A 15,815-nucleotide genomic window follows, 5' to 3' on the forward strand; every position below is an offset into this window, starting at 1 on the left:
CGTACCGCAATTAACAATTGATTCAAGTGATTAATATAATTAATTTTTAATGCATAGGACGAAACATTCGGTATTTACATTATATAACATATATTTATGATACATATATATTTTATGATTTATATATATTATATATATATATTATATAATTAAAAAAATATTTTGTAATGGAAGAACGAAATAATTGCTATTCGGTATTCGTTTCTTGAAGTATATCTACTCGTATATTGCATATATCCCTGTGTGTCGAAAAAAAGATGTAATATAGAGAGAAATTTAATCTTTTAATTATAAAATAAATCATAAATTATATTAAATTTCATAAAAAAATTATATAATACAACCCTCTCAACAGGTACACCTTGACATTGATGGGAGGGCTCAGTACCTAGAAGGTTATCCTGAAGGGAAAGCTAAGTACCCAAAATATATATGTATTATCAGTTTTCGATATATCGCGAATAGTTTCGCATCTGAGTAGTCGCGTTTTTCCGTTCAAAATTATCCCATCGACTTTCGAAGTGCAATCTTTACGCGAAACAGGATATTGCTTTGCGATCGAAGAATTCGAAAGTGCCGTGCAAAGTGTCGTGCATCAAAGTGCGGGAATGCCGTTTAAAATATCGTATATATAAGTCAACGGATCATGATGATCTCGACAACCTGAGAAGTAAATCTAGGAAACATCGGGAGCCGGCGAAGTAATTCTAAAGTGAGTAATATATTATTCGTATGTTCATTATTTATATATTAATCGCGCGTATGCGATTTAAATTACGTAATTAATTGCATAATTTGATTTGTGTATTTAGATCATTTAAATAAGAGAGAATTAGAAGGAAAGATTTTTGAAAGCAATAATTTTCAAAAGTAAAAATAAAAGTTTCTATTTTTAGAAGATTATTATATATAGAGTTATTAGTAGAGTTATTATATATACAAAATTATTAGTAAAATTTTCAAAATTTATAAAATTGTTTCACTAATCTGTTTATTATTGTATATATCAAATATAAAATTTTCAGTAGTAATTTTTTAAATAATTATTTCGAGTGTTATTATCATTTAGATTTATTTTTATGTTACAGATCAATATAACTTCAAAACAGTTTCTACTGTTGCACATTGCTCGATGATAAACTTTCATTTTTTATAGCAATAGATTTGTGAGAATTATATCTCAAATAATATGTCTGGATATATGATCCTATAAAAACAACACATAAAAATATGATAGATACAAATATATGACTTATCATAGATGTAAATCTCAAACAGCAGTGTAATAACCATGTTAAAATTTCTTTTAAACATATTTAGAATAAAATTTTATATTAAAAAAATCTGATTTTATTATATTTTTAAATTGTTTCTCTCTCTTTCTGGAAATATTATTTATATATTACATGATAAAAAAGAAAAAACGATATTTTAAAATAAAATGATATATTTATTTTGATGACATATATGTATGATCTTTTGTTATCTAAACGACACCTGCATCATACGATAAATTGAACTGCAATAGTAGATATGGACAAGATATTTTATTTTTCAGATATTTTATTGTTAAGAATTTTATCTATATAGATTATTTTTTATAAAAATGCCTTTTTAAAAAAGGTAATAAATAAAAACAAAGAAATAAAAATATATATATCTCTTAATTTTTTAACTTCTATTTATTGCATATAAATAGTGTTTAGACTTAATTTTATATATATATATATACTTTCAGGTTTTTATTATTTTTTGGAAAAGTTTATTTTTATTATATAAATATATTTTCTCGTAAACAGTCGTCTGATGCGAAACGCACTTTTTAGAAGCAACTCGTTGGAACTTTCTTTTCGTCGGATGAATAAAAACTCGTCCCGCGCGATTCTAAAATGTGAGAGCGTAAAAACATGACTCAGCTATAAATTCGGTTGAAAATTAAGCTGCGAATGACGAAGTACATTTCCGACGACATGAGTTATTGCAGTCGCGTGCACATTTTGATATACCGCAATATTTTCATGTAAACATACATAGTTTTATATTATACAAATTGACAAAAATTTTACGCAGATTTTAAATTTACAACGTAGAAATGTGCTTAGTATGAGCTCGAGTAAAAAATTTTACACTACAATTTATATTAAATTGAGAAGAACAGATAAATGTGAATGAGAGCATAAGTAATTTTAGATATGATTTTTATTATGTTTAAAAATAAATTAATCACAGCTGCGGGTAGTTATATAAAACAGTTAATGAAAATAAGAATTCAAATTAAATTCTTTAATTTAATTTATATTAAGGAACGCAATACAATATATAAAAACATGTATATGTATATGTGTGTGTGTATGTGTGTGTATGTGCAAAATTAATTTAATTTATGAAATTGTGTCATTCTAACAATTATAAAAAAAGCAATCAAAACTTTCGAAAACTTTTCTCTCGAAATGAAAAGAAATAACTCGTAATACTTTCAAAGATCGAACTCAAACACCATATGATATATTATACTATTAAGACAGATTTATCTCCCTTTGCAGACGTTTTTTCGTAGCTTTCCGGGCCTAGCCTTTCAGAACGGAGCAACAAGTGTTATATTATACGAGGGTTACCTACCCTCTAAGTGCGTAGATGTATTCGGAATGAACTCGCCGTTAACCTTACACTAAAGTAAAGGGAGAGGAAGTGCTGTTTCGTCTATGAAACTCGACTGGTTTCGGGATAAGATTATCTCATCACGTATATGCTTTAATGTGAAAACTCAATTTCATTATTACTTGCTCGACGTCTCTACGTGATTTTTGTCGAGTAAGAGATAATATCATGCGGATCATCACCGCGCAATTACTCCCGTAGCATGACTGCAATGCGGTGGCAGAAAATAATTATATTTCTTCCTGACGGCGACGTAAAAAATGTAGTCGCAAAAATTTTTCTTATATCATTTGCATAATATTTAATTAGCAGAATTAACAATTATTATATTATTATCTTTATGCATAAAACTACTTATATTTTAATGTAAATGGATAGGAAAATATCGTGTTGTAACAGTTATCATATTTCTGTGTAGCTATCATTTATAATTGATCGATACATTAAAAATTGACATGAGAATTTAATTTGTATAATGTATATGTTTGTTACAAATATGAAGGAAAAAGAATTTTATTTTTTCAGAATATTCTTGTTTTCTACTTTTAAACGAAATTCTGAAAAAATTCTGAAAAGTACTATTGATTTTGAATATCCTCGTATTAACTTTTATGAAAGAATTTTCTCATATTTTAGAATAATTATGCACTCATGTTGCATTATCTACTTTGCTCTTAAAGTCCTTGCAAATGTGAATTCACGCTTCTTGCGATCTATACTGCAATATCATGAAAGCGCACTCTGCTCCTACTGCGAAAATGTTGCAATAGCAAAGGTAAAATAATTATTTCGCTACAACAAACACATGAACGAGAGTTACGAATAGATTGTCGTAAGTTTCATGTTATCCACTAATATATTACAATTAACTAATATATTACAAGATTAAAAGATTTAATTCTAAATTTATTGACTAAGAAAATTTGTTTTCCTCGCTATTCTGATAGGTGAAAAAAGACAATAGATATTACCACGTCTTCTACATATATACATTGATACTATCCTGTCTTTGAGAGAGTACATAAAGTGAAAAGCAACCCAGTTCTCATTTTGTCAAAAAAGAAGAAAACATACAAACAAGAAGCAAGAGAATGAAATGCCAAGTTCCTGAAGTGAATAGCGAACCGTGAAAGAATGTTTCTGAAAGAACGTGCAACGTGAGACCACATCTCATTAAAGACTACTACTGTATCTCTCACGGTTGCCTCTCGATTCAATTCACGATGTTTCTTCGTTCCTCAACAAGTACGATAGCATAGAAAAATACACTTGTGTATACCATATATGTATCATTCAGATATTTTATGCACTCTTCTTCTACACAAGTGTGATGAAATAAGATCATAAAATGTAGTTATTTTCAAAATTATGAGTTTTGAGAAAATAAGCAATTAAATTTTTGTTCCAATTTTGGCAGTGAAAAATGCAAGATATCTAATAATATATACTTCGTCATTAAATAAACATTTACATAAGATAATGAAATTGGTACACAAAGTTATGTAATTTATCAGAAGAACACAATCACATTCGAAACAAGATTAGCGAACAAATTTCCGTAATCTTGCATGATACTTTAGAAACTTCAACGAAAAGAAGGAAGTTCCTTTTTTCTGCTGCATCTAGTTACGAGTCTCGAGCTTTGAGTGGGTTAGAAAAGACTTCTCCTATTCTTCGAATTCGAAGGCGACACCAAGACCGCGAACTAATTTATTTGCGAACACTATAGTAAAAATGGAGATTCTGCGTAAAACAAGAGAGAAGAGTCGCAATAGAGTTTAGTTGTTTTATTATGGATGCAGTCTGTTTAAAGAAAATATTCCACAAGTTTTAAAAAATCACAAAGATCTTTCAGAAAAAAATATGTTAAACAAATGGAAACATGTTTTAGTTATCAGGTAATGCCTGATATACTTTTACATTTATCAACTTTCTTTCGCATTATAATTTCATCAAACAAAAGAGTCGAGAGAATCTGATTTAAAATATGCTTTCTCATCTTCATTAACCAAACTTTCATATCCACCGAAGGAAATGAATGTGCACGTGTCATACATGAGCAGCGTATTCACCGAAAAAGGATAATGGACATGTACACAATGTACACGGTATTCGGCATTGCATCTATCGATCATTGTATATAGTCACACCCTATGCCATTCTTGAATGCCATTCAAAGCGAAAGACTTATACGTCTCTTCTGAACCAATAAGAATATTTTCTTTCCTTCTGACTTGTAAACAGACGTGGAACAATGAGAAAAATGCTACTTAGATCGACGTGAATTTTCATCCATAAGCAAATTAAATTTACTACCTTTAAGTTTTTGTAAAATAATGATCGTTGCTTTTACATAATATTAGACGTAACGTATATATTGTATGATAAAAACTGTCATAAATGTATTCTCGTGAAAAAATCTTCGGATTATATGCATATTTTTCATAAATTCAGTCAAACTTAATATTTTTCATGCGAGGTCGAGCATGGAATTTAAAGCACGATGTCGAATATTATTATTTTGTGTATCCAAGTATTTCATAAAAGATTCATAGGATATTAGTACATAAATATTACTGTTGAGTATTTTTCTATATACAATTTTATTTTAAGTCTGAAAGATTAATGAAATATTAAATATTTAATAAGAGAACAAAATTATATACAGAGAATAATATTTTTTAATTAAGAAGATAAGAAGATTAATAATATACAGATAAATTAAATATACAAAATATTCTACAATATCACTTTGATGTATATAATTGTATTCATTATATTTTAAATTAATATATTTAGTTAATATATATTAAGTTTATATATATATATATATATATATATATATATATATATATATATATAAAAGAAAAAAACCAATAACTAAATAATTAATTTCAAGTAGAAAAAACTGGATGCATTATTTTATCTCTATTTTATTTTATTTCCTCATATTATTAGAATTTATAATTCTAATAATAACGAAATTGTAACGAGAAGGTAAATGTCGGAAAAATTTAGATTTTTTGGTGCAAAAAATATCCCAAGCATGTTGTGTATGCATCACGACACTAGGATTATTGCTTGCATAATGCAAAAATAAAACATACCGTACATTATTCGAATATATGTATGCACAATTATTATGTGCTTTTATTCAGTCGCAATTCAATGGCTTGCTTTAACTTTATCTATTTTCATTGACGTGACCTACATATGTATATCCCAATTTTAGAATTATGGAAGAAACTACGCTCATTTAAATTTTAATTTTATTAAAATTTAATGAAAAATGGGATATGCTTCGCAGAAGTAAGCTCATCCGTCATGAAAATCACGAAGAATTTCACTCCAACATTCGTAGGGAATTATTATCAAATTACTACCATTTTTATTCGATTACCGGTAAATCGAATAAATAATGTTTACATCCATTCCATCTCTCACAGGTTATATCGGAAAATGTATACACATTGACCAATATTAAAATGTACATACAATTTATATTGTATAAAATTTAAAACATCTTTCCTACAGGCAGTTAAAATTCTATTAGATACTGTTATTGCAAAAAATTTGAAATTAATAAATTTCACAAAATAATCATATATAACTTCTAATATAAAAAAGATTTATAGATTTATAAAGATTTAAGACATAAACATAAATTAATAGAAAGGCAGAATATATTACATATATAACGATTTCAAAATTTGATAATTTACGTCGGCAATCTTATTGATAGAATCGTTCACACAAGTGATGTTTTAAATTTCTGTAGCATTTCTGTAGCTTTTAGATTTTATTGGAAAAAGTAGGCCGCTTTTGAAGCTTCATCGTGGAAGTTCATCATCTATTACCAGGTGGGCATCAGTTTGAAGCGTCGAGATCGCTAATGACTTCCGCCTGTTTCGATTAAACCGGATTTATTGCCGCGCAACGCATAAACACAGTAGTCGCGACTGCAGGCGCAACAAGCGCTCGGAATAACTTCGATAAAATGACACGAATTCACCTCCCGCGTAGGAAAATTATTTTCAGCGGTGTAATAAATTATATCCCACACGGCGTAATAAAACCGTCAAAATCGCAACGTAAAATTTTTGCATGCGACGAAAAAAAGGGCGCGAATAGAAAGAAAAACAACAATCCGCAAGAACCACAAGTGATAATCCAGAGTTGCGAGACAACAATCTTGATGATTGGTTTTGTTAATTATATTAATTATAATTTTAAAGACCAAGGTTTATGTTTAAAATCGCAAAAAATTAAAAAATGCTTTTTTGACTTTACTAATATTTGCGGATAAAATATTTTATTCATGAATCGTGTTCGCCTACATTTGCAATTTGGAATTGTTTGTATACTGTTATTTAAATGAGTAAGAATGATTTTCCATAAAGAGAGCTATTTATTCGACATTAAAGCGAGAATTTCGTAGAAAACGCAAGCTTTCTCTTTACTGAATAAATTTGGAACATTTGCGAAGGATACATATTTCCTCGTGTAAAATCGAGAAAATAGAAGCGATAAAATATATCGTGACTTTTAACAATAGTGTGAGGCCGATTCGCCGCTCGAATTGAAGATAATTTAATTTGATGGAGCCGCGTACGACGTGATATCGAATCCCGGAAGTTATTCAAGAAACACATGTCGAAAGCGATACACGCGTTTAACACCCCAGTGTAAAAAGAGCGCCAGAAGCACTCGATCGCTGTAAATAGGTAAGAGTTGAAATCTTTTCGCCGAAACGAAATTCAAAAATAAGGCAAATAAGAAACCGATAACCACAGGCGTTGTTTGTGAGAGAACAGCAAAGAGCATCTCTGCGTGGAACGGAACGCCGAGGAAGTAATTTCATCGAGAACGCATACACGTCGTCGGCCATTGAGTTTGTCCGCATTAAAACCATTCCTACTTCACTTCCCTTTTTTCCCTTTCGTTCCGCTTTTACCTCGACCCACTTAGCAACGTGCCGATTGAAATCGTTCGTTTTTTCCATTTAAACCGGCAATCATGTTGATTAAAGAGGAAATACACGAGATAAGCCTTACATAGGATGGTCTCTGGAGTAATTTCCCTTTTTGCAAGAGATTTGTTGCAAAAAACAAACGATTAAAATATTAAGACTCTTGTGTGTGATTCATTAAATTATATAATATAATTTTGTATTAATTAAAAGATATTATTTATTCGTATATTGTGTATCATGTGTATGTATATCAATAGAATATGCAAATTATTAAGGTTTTAAGATTCTAAAAGATCACGCACATCATTTATAAATCCATCCATTTTCGCAAAAAATAAAATAAACGCACTCAATAAATATGTATAAAACAACAACGTTATATTGATTGACGGATCACGCTAAACCACAAACAAGAAAGGAAAAAAAATATTGGACGCGAGCTTGGATTTATTCAGTAAGGGATTTCTTTCGCCAATTTGACGGACGACGCAAAATCTCGTTATTTTCGCAATAATCGGTGAACTCGGACTATCGCGAGGGACAGATAGGGAGAAAAAAAAGGAAAAAAAGAACGTTATTCCGAGAGCAATTTAGCGTGAAGCGCCGACACTTTTTTCTTCTCTCTTTCTCGCATTATAACGCGAGGAAAGGCGAGAAAGCTCCGGCAAACGCCATAAGAAAGCAGATGCGTTTACCGCAGCTCGCATGCGACCTTTTATCATATACTTTATGCAGAATCTACAAACACGTTATCTTCTTTGTGCAAGGAAAACAAGAATTCTCTTGGTGAGTCTCGAAACGCATAGATCACTTCAACAAAGAGATCATAAATAATCATCATGAATTCACTATAGAGACGAATTACTCGCACGTTACAAATACGGCATAGAAAATGAGACACCTCTCTATTCCTTAGTCTTGTGAGAACAAAACTTCAAACGGAATGTAAAAGCTGTAAAGTGCATTAAATGCAAACAATTATTCAGGAACAGTATTTGACGAGATCAACAAGTGAGTGACTAATTTACACTTTTATCAGCGTATCATCGTATATTATCTTCTTCTCGCGGCAGGCGGATAATGCATTTTACAGCGCATTCACGCGATTCGATCTACATTATTTACAATCTCGTAAATTTGCAACGCGCTGTCGTGAATGGTAATCGCGTGCCAATATTACGAGCACACAAATTTATTAGCAAAAAAATTATTATCATACGAGAGCCTAGTATACAATGAATCTACGAACAATTTTATTTTTTAAGAAAAGAAGTTTTCATCCTCCTATCTTCAAAGTATCATTATAAACCATCAAGCGGCAAATTTATAAATAAATTCGCGCTTACTCCTTTTTTTACGACTTTAAACTTACAATTCAAGCTCAACGTAATAAGTAACTGTTAAAAAAAGATGAGAAAGCTAAAAGATTAAATTCTCTAGCATAATTGAGAAGTCTGTCCGATGAAATTAATCTTTTTCCTTCATTAATAAAGCCGTTAACTTGGCAGCTGTTACACATTTTGAGATTCAAAATCGACGATGCGTTTCACTCAAAAATTAAAATTACGCCTTTTATTTGTATAAGTTCTCATTTAGGAATATATATCATATAATACACACATATAAATATAAGAAATTAAATTATAATGTTATAATGTTATAATGCATGATCCATATGGGTATGAAAATAAATACCAAATTTATTTTATATATTATTTTATATATTTTATATATTAATTTATTTTATATATATTGTAATATATAATCAGAAAAATATCTTAAATACTATTTCGTTAGTTTTTCACAGAATGTTGCAGAAACTTTTAACGTTGAATTTTAAGAAGAGAGCATTTGAAAAGTCAACTTTTCATTACAAAAACCGTCTAGCAGTGAAAGCTATTATTTGTTATAACTATTTAACATTCAATCTTAATGATATTGGTAATTAAACATTGAATTAAAATAGAGAAGAATAAACATCTCGACTTTGTACATTTTAATAGTCCACGGATTACTAAGAAGCAGCTTGAAGAAAGTGATAAAAAGGAGAGATAATTACTTTTTCTTTTTTGAAATGTTTTACAGTTTCAAAATTCTTACACAGAAATACTCACGAATGCGAAGAAAAACTTATATTCAAATTGAAGTGGATTGGTAATGACAGATTTACACCAATCAAGCAAGTTCTGAACTTTTATCAGTGAATCAAGTTAATGCGCTCAAATTCATTTCTCAATAAGTTTCAGTTAATTGAAATCGAAGAGAGAGTCATAGATATGCAATATTATGAGAAATTTAAAAGTTTCTTAGTAATTTCACGAAGAGAAAGAGTAAAAGGAAAAAAAATAAAAGTTAACTATAAATATTTTTATCAATTTCGTACCGAAGTCAAAAGAAGGAAAGAAGGCTTCAACTTGCATTAAATTAATTCTAAAAATATCACACTGGCAGAATTAAAGCTGTAATGAACCATCAATCGAGTATCGAACGAAATCGATGGAAAATACGCTCTCTTCGTCAACATTTCGAATAAATTTTCATTACGAAAGTAATTACAGAACTCTCCTAAGCATCGTTCACCGAAATTATCGTGACGACTAGCTACGTGACACTTGAAAATTTTACTGCAACGATTCGCTTCGTTCTTGAGTCATTTTCTTTATAGGGAAGATCGGTGCGCTTTCTTTATATATTAATCGCAAGCGTAATAGACACACGATATAATCGTGTTAAGAAATATTTTTATTTTTCAATTTTACTCAACATGGAACAAAAATAACTCGTCAATAGATAAAATTTTTCGTCAAACGGTTGACCGAGATTTATATATCTCTTTTTTATAATCTTCAATGAAAAGAATTAACAATTTTCGAGTTAAATATCTGTTATTATATATAATAGAAAAAGAGAAAAGTTTTTAACGGCTTATACATATCTCTGTGAGAAAGAATTTATAAAATAATTTCTATCACTTTCACACCCTGACATTTTCTTTCAACGCACAAGCTTGCCCTGCAAAGACGTGACATTGTTCATGAACGATTGCACGCACTCCTGAGAAAGTAAATGATTCGCTTAGGAGCGGGGGCGCGAGGTCAATTAATCCGAAGAGAAGAGCGAGCCACCGGCACGAACAAGATTAATTAAGCCGAATTAAAGCGATATTTAACAGACTCTGGGATGTGCACAAGCGCGAAGCGGGGACTCGACGAAAAAAGACGCGGCGAGTCGGCTTTGGTTGACTGACCGACAATTCGTCGTCGTCATCGTCGTTCGTTCGTTCGTTCCCGTCGTATCAGCTTCGACAGTTTGCAGCTGCAAATTGACACGGCAGTAGCGGGCAGTAGCTGACGTCAACCCCTCATAAAAATAGGCGCGTTTCTGCTAAGACGGCAGCCGCGCGACTTTAACGACGATAGACGGTCCAATTAAAAACATGCCGCGTACGAGTCTTTAGAGAAACATTGTCGCCGATTAATTGGTACAATTAATGATGCGAGCTTTAAGGCACGATCCTCGGAATCTCGTATCGCGGGGTCGATGCGCCGTCTTCACAACGCGATCGCTCGTACAACCATATCTAATTAATGTTCGCGCATTCGATTTTCAGGCCATCAAATTTACATCAACCAATTCATAACGAATGTTTTACAAAAATACGAATAAATGTATATAAAAAACTTGTTTTCAATTAAATCTTTACAGAAAAATACTTATTATAAAAATTGGTAGAAAAATCAATAGAGGAAAAAAATTTTACAATTTCATATATATTTTTTCATATATATTTCCATATATATTTTTAAAACATATTCTCTGTAATTCTGTGCATGTTTCATATATATTCGATGTATTTTATATAGAATAGATTAATTTTTTTACTATCCAAGAGGGGAAAGAAAAAGGGGAATTTTTTCATAATCTTTTTTTATCGATGTAATATTCTAAATATTTGAACATTTTAGATATTCATAACGGAATATCTAAAATGTTCAAATATTTAGCATCCATAGAAATGAGTATAGCAATGTATGCATCAATATGTGATAATAATAATATTTTCGAAGTTTTCTACTATAAACAAATATCGATAACAGATATACATTTCCTATTTCCAATTTTTGCATTAAAGTTGCATATATATTGTATTCATATTATATATTTTGTCTTATCTTACTGTATTCATTTCTGTGAAATGGAAATCCGCTTAAGCGTAAAAAAACAGAAATCCGTTTGTTACACAAATCCGGAGATGCTCTCAATGCAAGAAAATTTACGAATCTCATCAGCGGTGGATAGATAGATTAATTATACTTCCATACGCCGATCTTAATCCGCTTTTCAAATTCGAGAAAAGAAAGAAATGACTGTTGAAACACACAAGTAGAGACGCAAGCCTCAGCGAGCGAGCAAGCCTTATCGACTTTTTCTCTGAAAATTAAACTGTATTGCGAATCGAGAGTGCTTTTCGCATTCTCCTCTCTCTTTCCTCTTGTACTTTTTTGTTCTTTATATCGACAATCGAGTATCGAATGCGAAACAAACAACTCTCGAGACAAACAGCCGGTTGGCTGTCAAGAAGCGGCAGGGCTTTATTGAAGATTTAAACAGCTAGCGATGCTGTAATGTAAACTTTATCGTATATTTTACATTTTAGAAGTTCGACGTGCTGGCAATAAACAATATAAAATCACATTATACATCATCAGGCAACCACCTGAGCAAATGCATTTAGCGACTGGTGGCCCGAGTGTTCCGCGACAAGCTAAACGTGCAACGAATGCAAACAACTTTGCGGATCGCTTTTCTTGATATATGGGCCTCCCGACTTTGTACGCGATATATTATACTCGTATACCTTATTTACGTCATGTGCTGTGCTTGTTTGTCAGCGCAACTAACATTCCATTAACGATTATAGGTCACATATTTTTGTTTGCTCTAGTCACATATGGGTCATAAAGTCTTGTCGCAATTTTAGCTATCTCAAAGTGCTTGAAAAAAATCTAAAAAAATTTATATATATTCATTGACATCTCTATAAACGATGATTATGTACAAGAAAAATTAAAAAATAAAATTTTAAACATTTTTTTATTGATTAATACCCTTTTATTTCGATTAATGCCTTCGGTCTATTGTTAAAATATCGAAAATGATTCATATGTGACTATTTAAGGGTTAATTCTTAAACTTTAATCTACATATTTTAATTTTTAGATCTAGCGTTCTCAAGCATACATATGATTCATAAAATATCAATTAATAAAAGCGCAAGCGTTTCAAATTTTTGTGTGTTCAATAATATATTATATTAATTAGAGTCGAGGAGAAAGAAACTCGATATTTAAAAATTAATAAATTTAATTTCAAATGTTTTTTTAACGTAATCGAGAATTCCGTATTTAAAATATTATTTGTATTATTTCAATCTTTTCAAATATTTCAAATTACCATCTTTGTATCACATTACCGAATCAATTGCAATTTAATGATAAACTCTTAAAAAATTGAGTTAAAGTAGCTTAGTACTTAACGCATAAACTTTACGGTCGGATATAAAAAACTTTGTATCGCAGTATACCACGTTGCAGTAGAGTATACGCCGGGTCTCTCGATTACGTTGAGATGGAGAGATAAAAGGAAGTGAGAGCAAAAAGAAGCAAAGGCGAAGGAAATGGGAAAATAGAGAGAGAGAGAGTAGTTTGAAAAACGCATCGTGCGTTGTGACCTGCTGTCTGGTTGATGTAAAACTCGAATGCGGCGAGGGGCCCATAAGTGCTGGAGCAATGCGAGTCGCGATGGTCCACCTTGATGATCCATCCGGGTAAGGGTCCCTTGGGTGAACTGACGTATCTCACCGCTAGCAACACCGCTGGCAATACCCTCGGCAAGCTCTGCTCGTGGTGAGGATCACCTGGCGCGATCACCGCTAGCTTAACCTCGCCCTCGGACTGCGTTGTCCGTGCACCATCGACGCATTTCCTCGCATCAGCAACTGGTACCAACATCATCGGCGATGTCGTCGGCGTCATCGGCGTCGTCATCGTCGTCATCGTCGTCATTGTCGTGGACGTCATTGATGTCATCGTCGTCGTGTCAAAATCCGCACAACGAGCGATGCACAGACCCGATAGGAACAGCGTCAATCGCACCAGAACATCACTCGCGCACCATCGTTTTCTCGTCCGCGACGCCATCGCGACGCGTTAAACCTTCTTCCCTTCTATCTCTCGTCGGAATTATTTCTATCTCTAATTATTGCACATCGCGACGCGTTTGCCGGAATGCGGTCGACACCGCGAGAGGAAAGGAGTCACCCGCGGCTGCTTACGGGCTAACTGTTTTTCGCACTTCGGTTTCATCTCGAGTTCCACTTCTCTCTAAGCATTCTCTTTAACCGTTGTATATACGTTTCATGATAATTTGCTTTCAACGTGGCTAATCACATTTTAATTCACACAATTTGCTTCCTTGTTAAACGTCTGACACGCGATAACAAGCAACAAAATTATAAAAATATTGTAAGTTATTTAATATTTTGCGTGATTCGTATTTCTTGTTTCTATGCAGTGAAAAATATTTTTCCCAAAGAAACAGTACACAGATCATTGCTCGTCCGATTGTGATTTTGACAGACGCGTTATATGCATGTCCATCTTCATTTGCGGCCACTCGCATGATGTACGCAACATGCGCCTAATGACACTGCATTAATGACTTTATACGAAAATTAATAGCTAATTTCGCCTCTCTCCCGAGGTGGCAGATATCATCCTCCATCAAAGGGGTCCATTACAGTCTCCGGTGCATTCCAATTTAACTTCGATGCAACGATAATCATTAGTAATCCCAAGCATCGTAACTTTATTAATTATGAAATACACGTATTCCTTAGAAGCTCGGCTGTGAAATGAGTATAAAATTAGGAAGTGAGATTTGTCCTGATTAGCCTAACCTACATACATAATATCCTATTATACGGCGACTTGATTTAGTCTCGCAGGAGGCATTTTAGTTTGTAAAAAAATCGTAAGATAACATCAAGTTTTTATATCCCAAAATTAAAAGAAAAGATCGTTCCCTTCCCACCTAAAAAAGTACACCGAAAAAATTGTATTCTTAACTTAAGAATATGCCACTTATCTTTAGAATATATACCACTAAAATAGGCGCCAAGAGGATCCTCTTAAGTTAAGAAAAAAATCTTCTAAAGAGATATTCTTAATACACAGAGAAAAATATTTCTTTGGATTTAATAAATTTTGTTGAAGTCAAATAAATTTAATTATTGGTCTAAAAGTTTTTTTCCGCCTAATTTCAAATAATCTGTTTAATATTCTGAATCCCAACAAGGAATCCAGATTATTAAATAAATTATTTTAAATTCAGCTTGAAATTAAACTGATAAACAGTGATGTCAGAAAGAGGACGGCTCACATGCACACAGAGAACCTGTGTGTGAGCAGCGTCCTCTCTTTCGCACCACTGCTAAGGGAAAAAAATATACTTTAAATCTTACGTTAATACAAGTCCTTTATATACATTTCATGATAAATATTGAATACGAGAAAAATTAAGAGTGGTGTTGCCGCGTAGCGAAGAAACATGTCGTGCACACGAAAATCGAGTTGCGGCCTAGAAGTCGCAAATTAAGTATCATTAAGTATTCATTAAGAATATATTCTTATTTATTAAGAATATTTATTAAGAGGACTTATAAAGTATACATTTCAAGAATACAATTTTTTCGGTGTATACATAACTATGTGCAAAAATTTATTTCGCATATTTAGCGCGGTTTAGCCGTATTATCCTGGGGAATACACCTCAGAAAATGCGCGGCGGAAATAATCCTCTGATAACGCAACAAATCGTTGCCACGTACGACCCTAATGTTTCCCAAGCGTTTTAGCAGAGTAAGTGAGTTCGTGCCTGCGTTTCTAATAAAGATAAGAGTAAAGTCATGTTTTAATGATTTCTTTAATGCAGTTCCAAAGTCTTCTTTCATAAATTGCACGTTTAAATAATTTCTAATTTCCAAATCAAAATTAGCATATTTATTCTATAAAAAATATTTCTTTTAATTTTAACTCGTACCGTATATTCTTAATATTTATATAATTTTTAATTATTTTCTCTCGAAAAAATTATAAATATTTTTAATGTTAATTGTATCGAATAT

General features: G+C 31.7%; 1 protein-coding gene across 4 annotated transcripts in view; it reads right to left on the reverse strand.

The window, feature by feature from the left end:
* LOC145969050 (atrial natriuretic peptide receptor 1) overlaps positions 1-15,815 on the reverse strand; it is an 85,253-nt gene that overhangs the window by 59,251 nt on the left and 10,187 nt on the right. For 3 of the 4 annotated variants that reach the window (XR_014437940.1, XM_083094915.1, XM_083094924.1), the window contains exon 2: positions 13,362-14,536. Coding sequence is in view for 3 of the 4 variants with exons in the window: in XM_083094915.1 (XP_082951041.1) it covers positions 13,362-13,830 (469 nt within the window). In the remaining variant the exon portion in view is untranslated. The remainder of the gene's footprint in view (positions 1-13,361; positions 14,537-15,815) is intronic. The other variant, XM_083094921.1, reaches the window with a different exon arrangement.

Source organism: Camponotus vicinus, unplaced genomic scaffold, assembly GCF_025532165.1.
Source record: "Camponotus vicinus isolate PSW18456_S1 unplaced genomic scaffold, iyCamVici1.0 SCAF_1, whole genome shotgun sequence".
Taxonomy (NCBI): Eukaryota; Metazoa; Arthropoda; class Insecta; order Hymenoptera; family Formicidae; genus Camponotus; species Camponotus vicinus.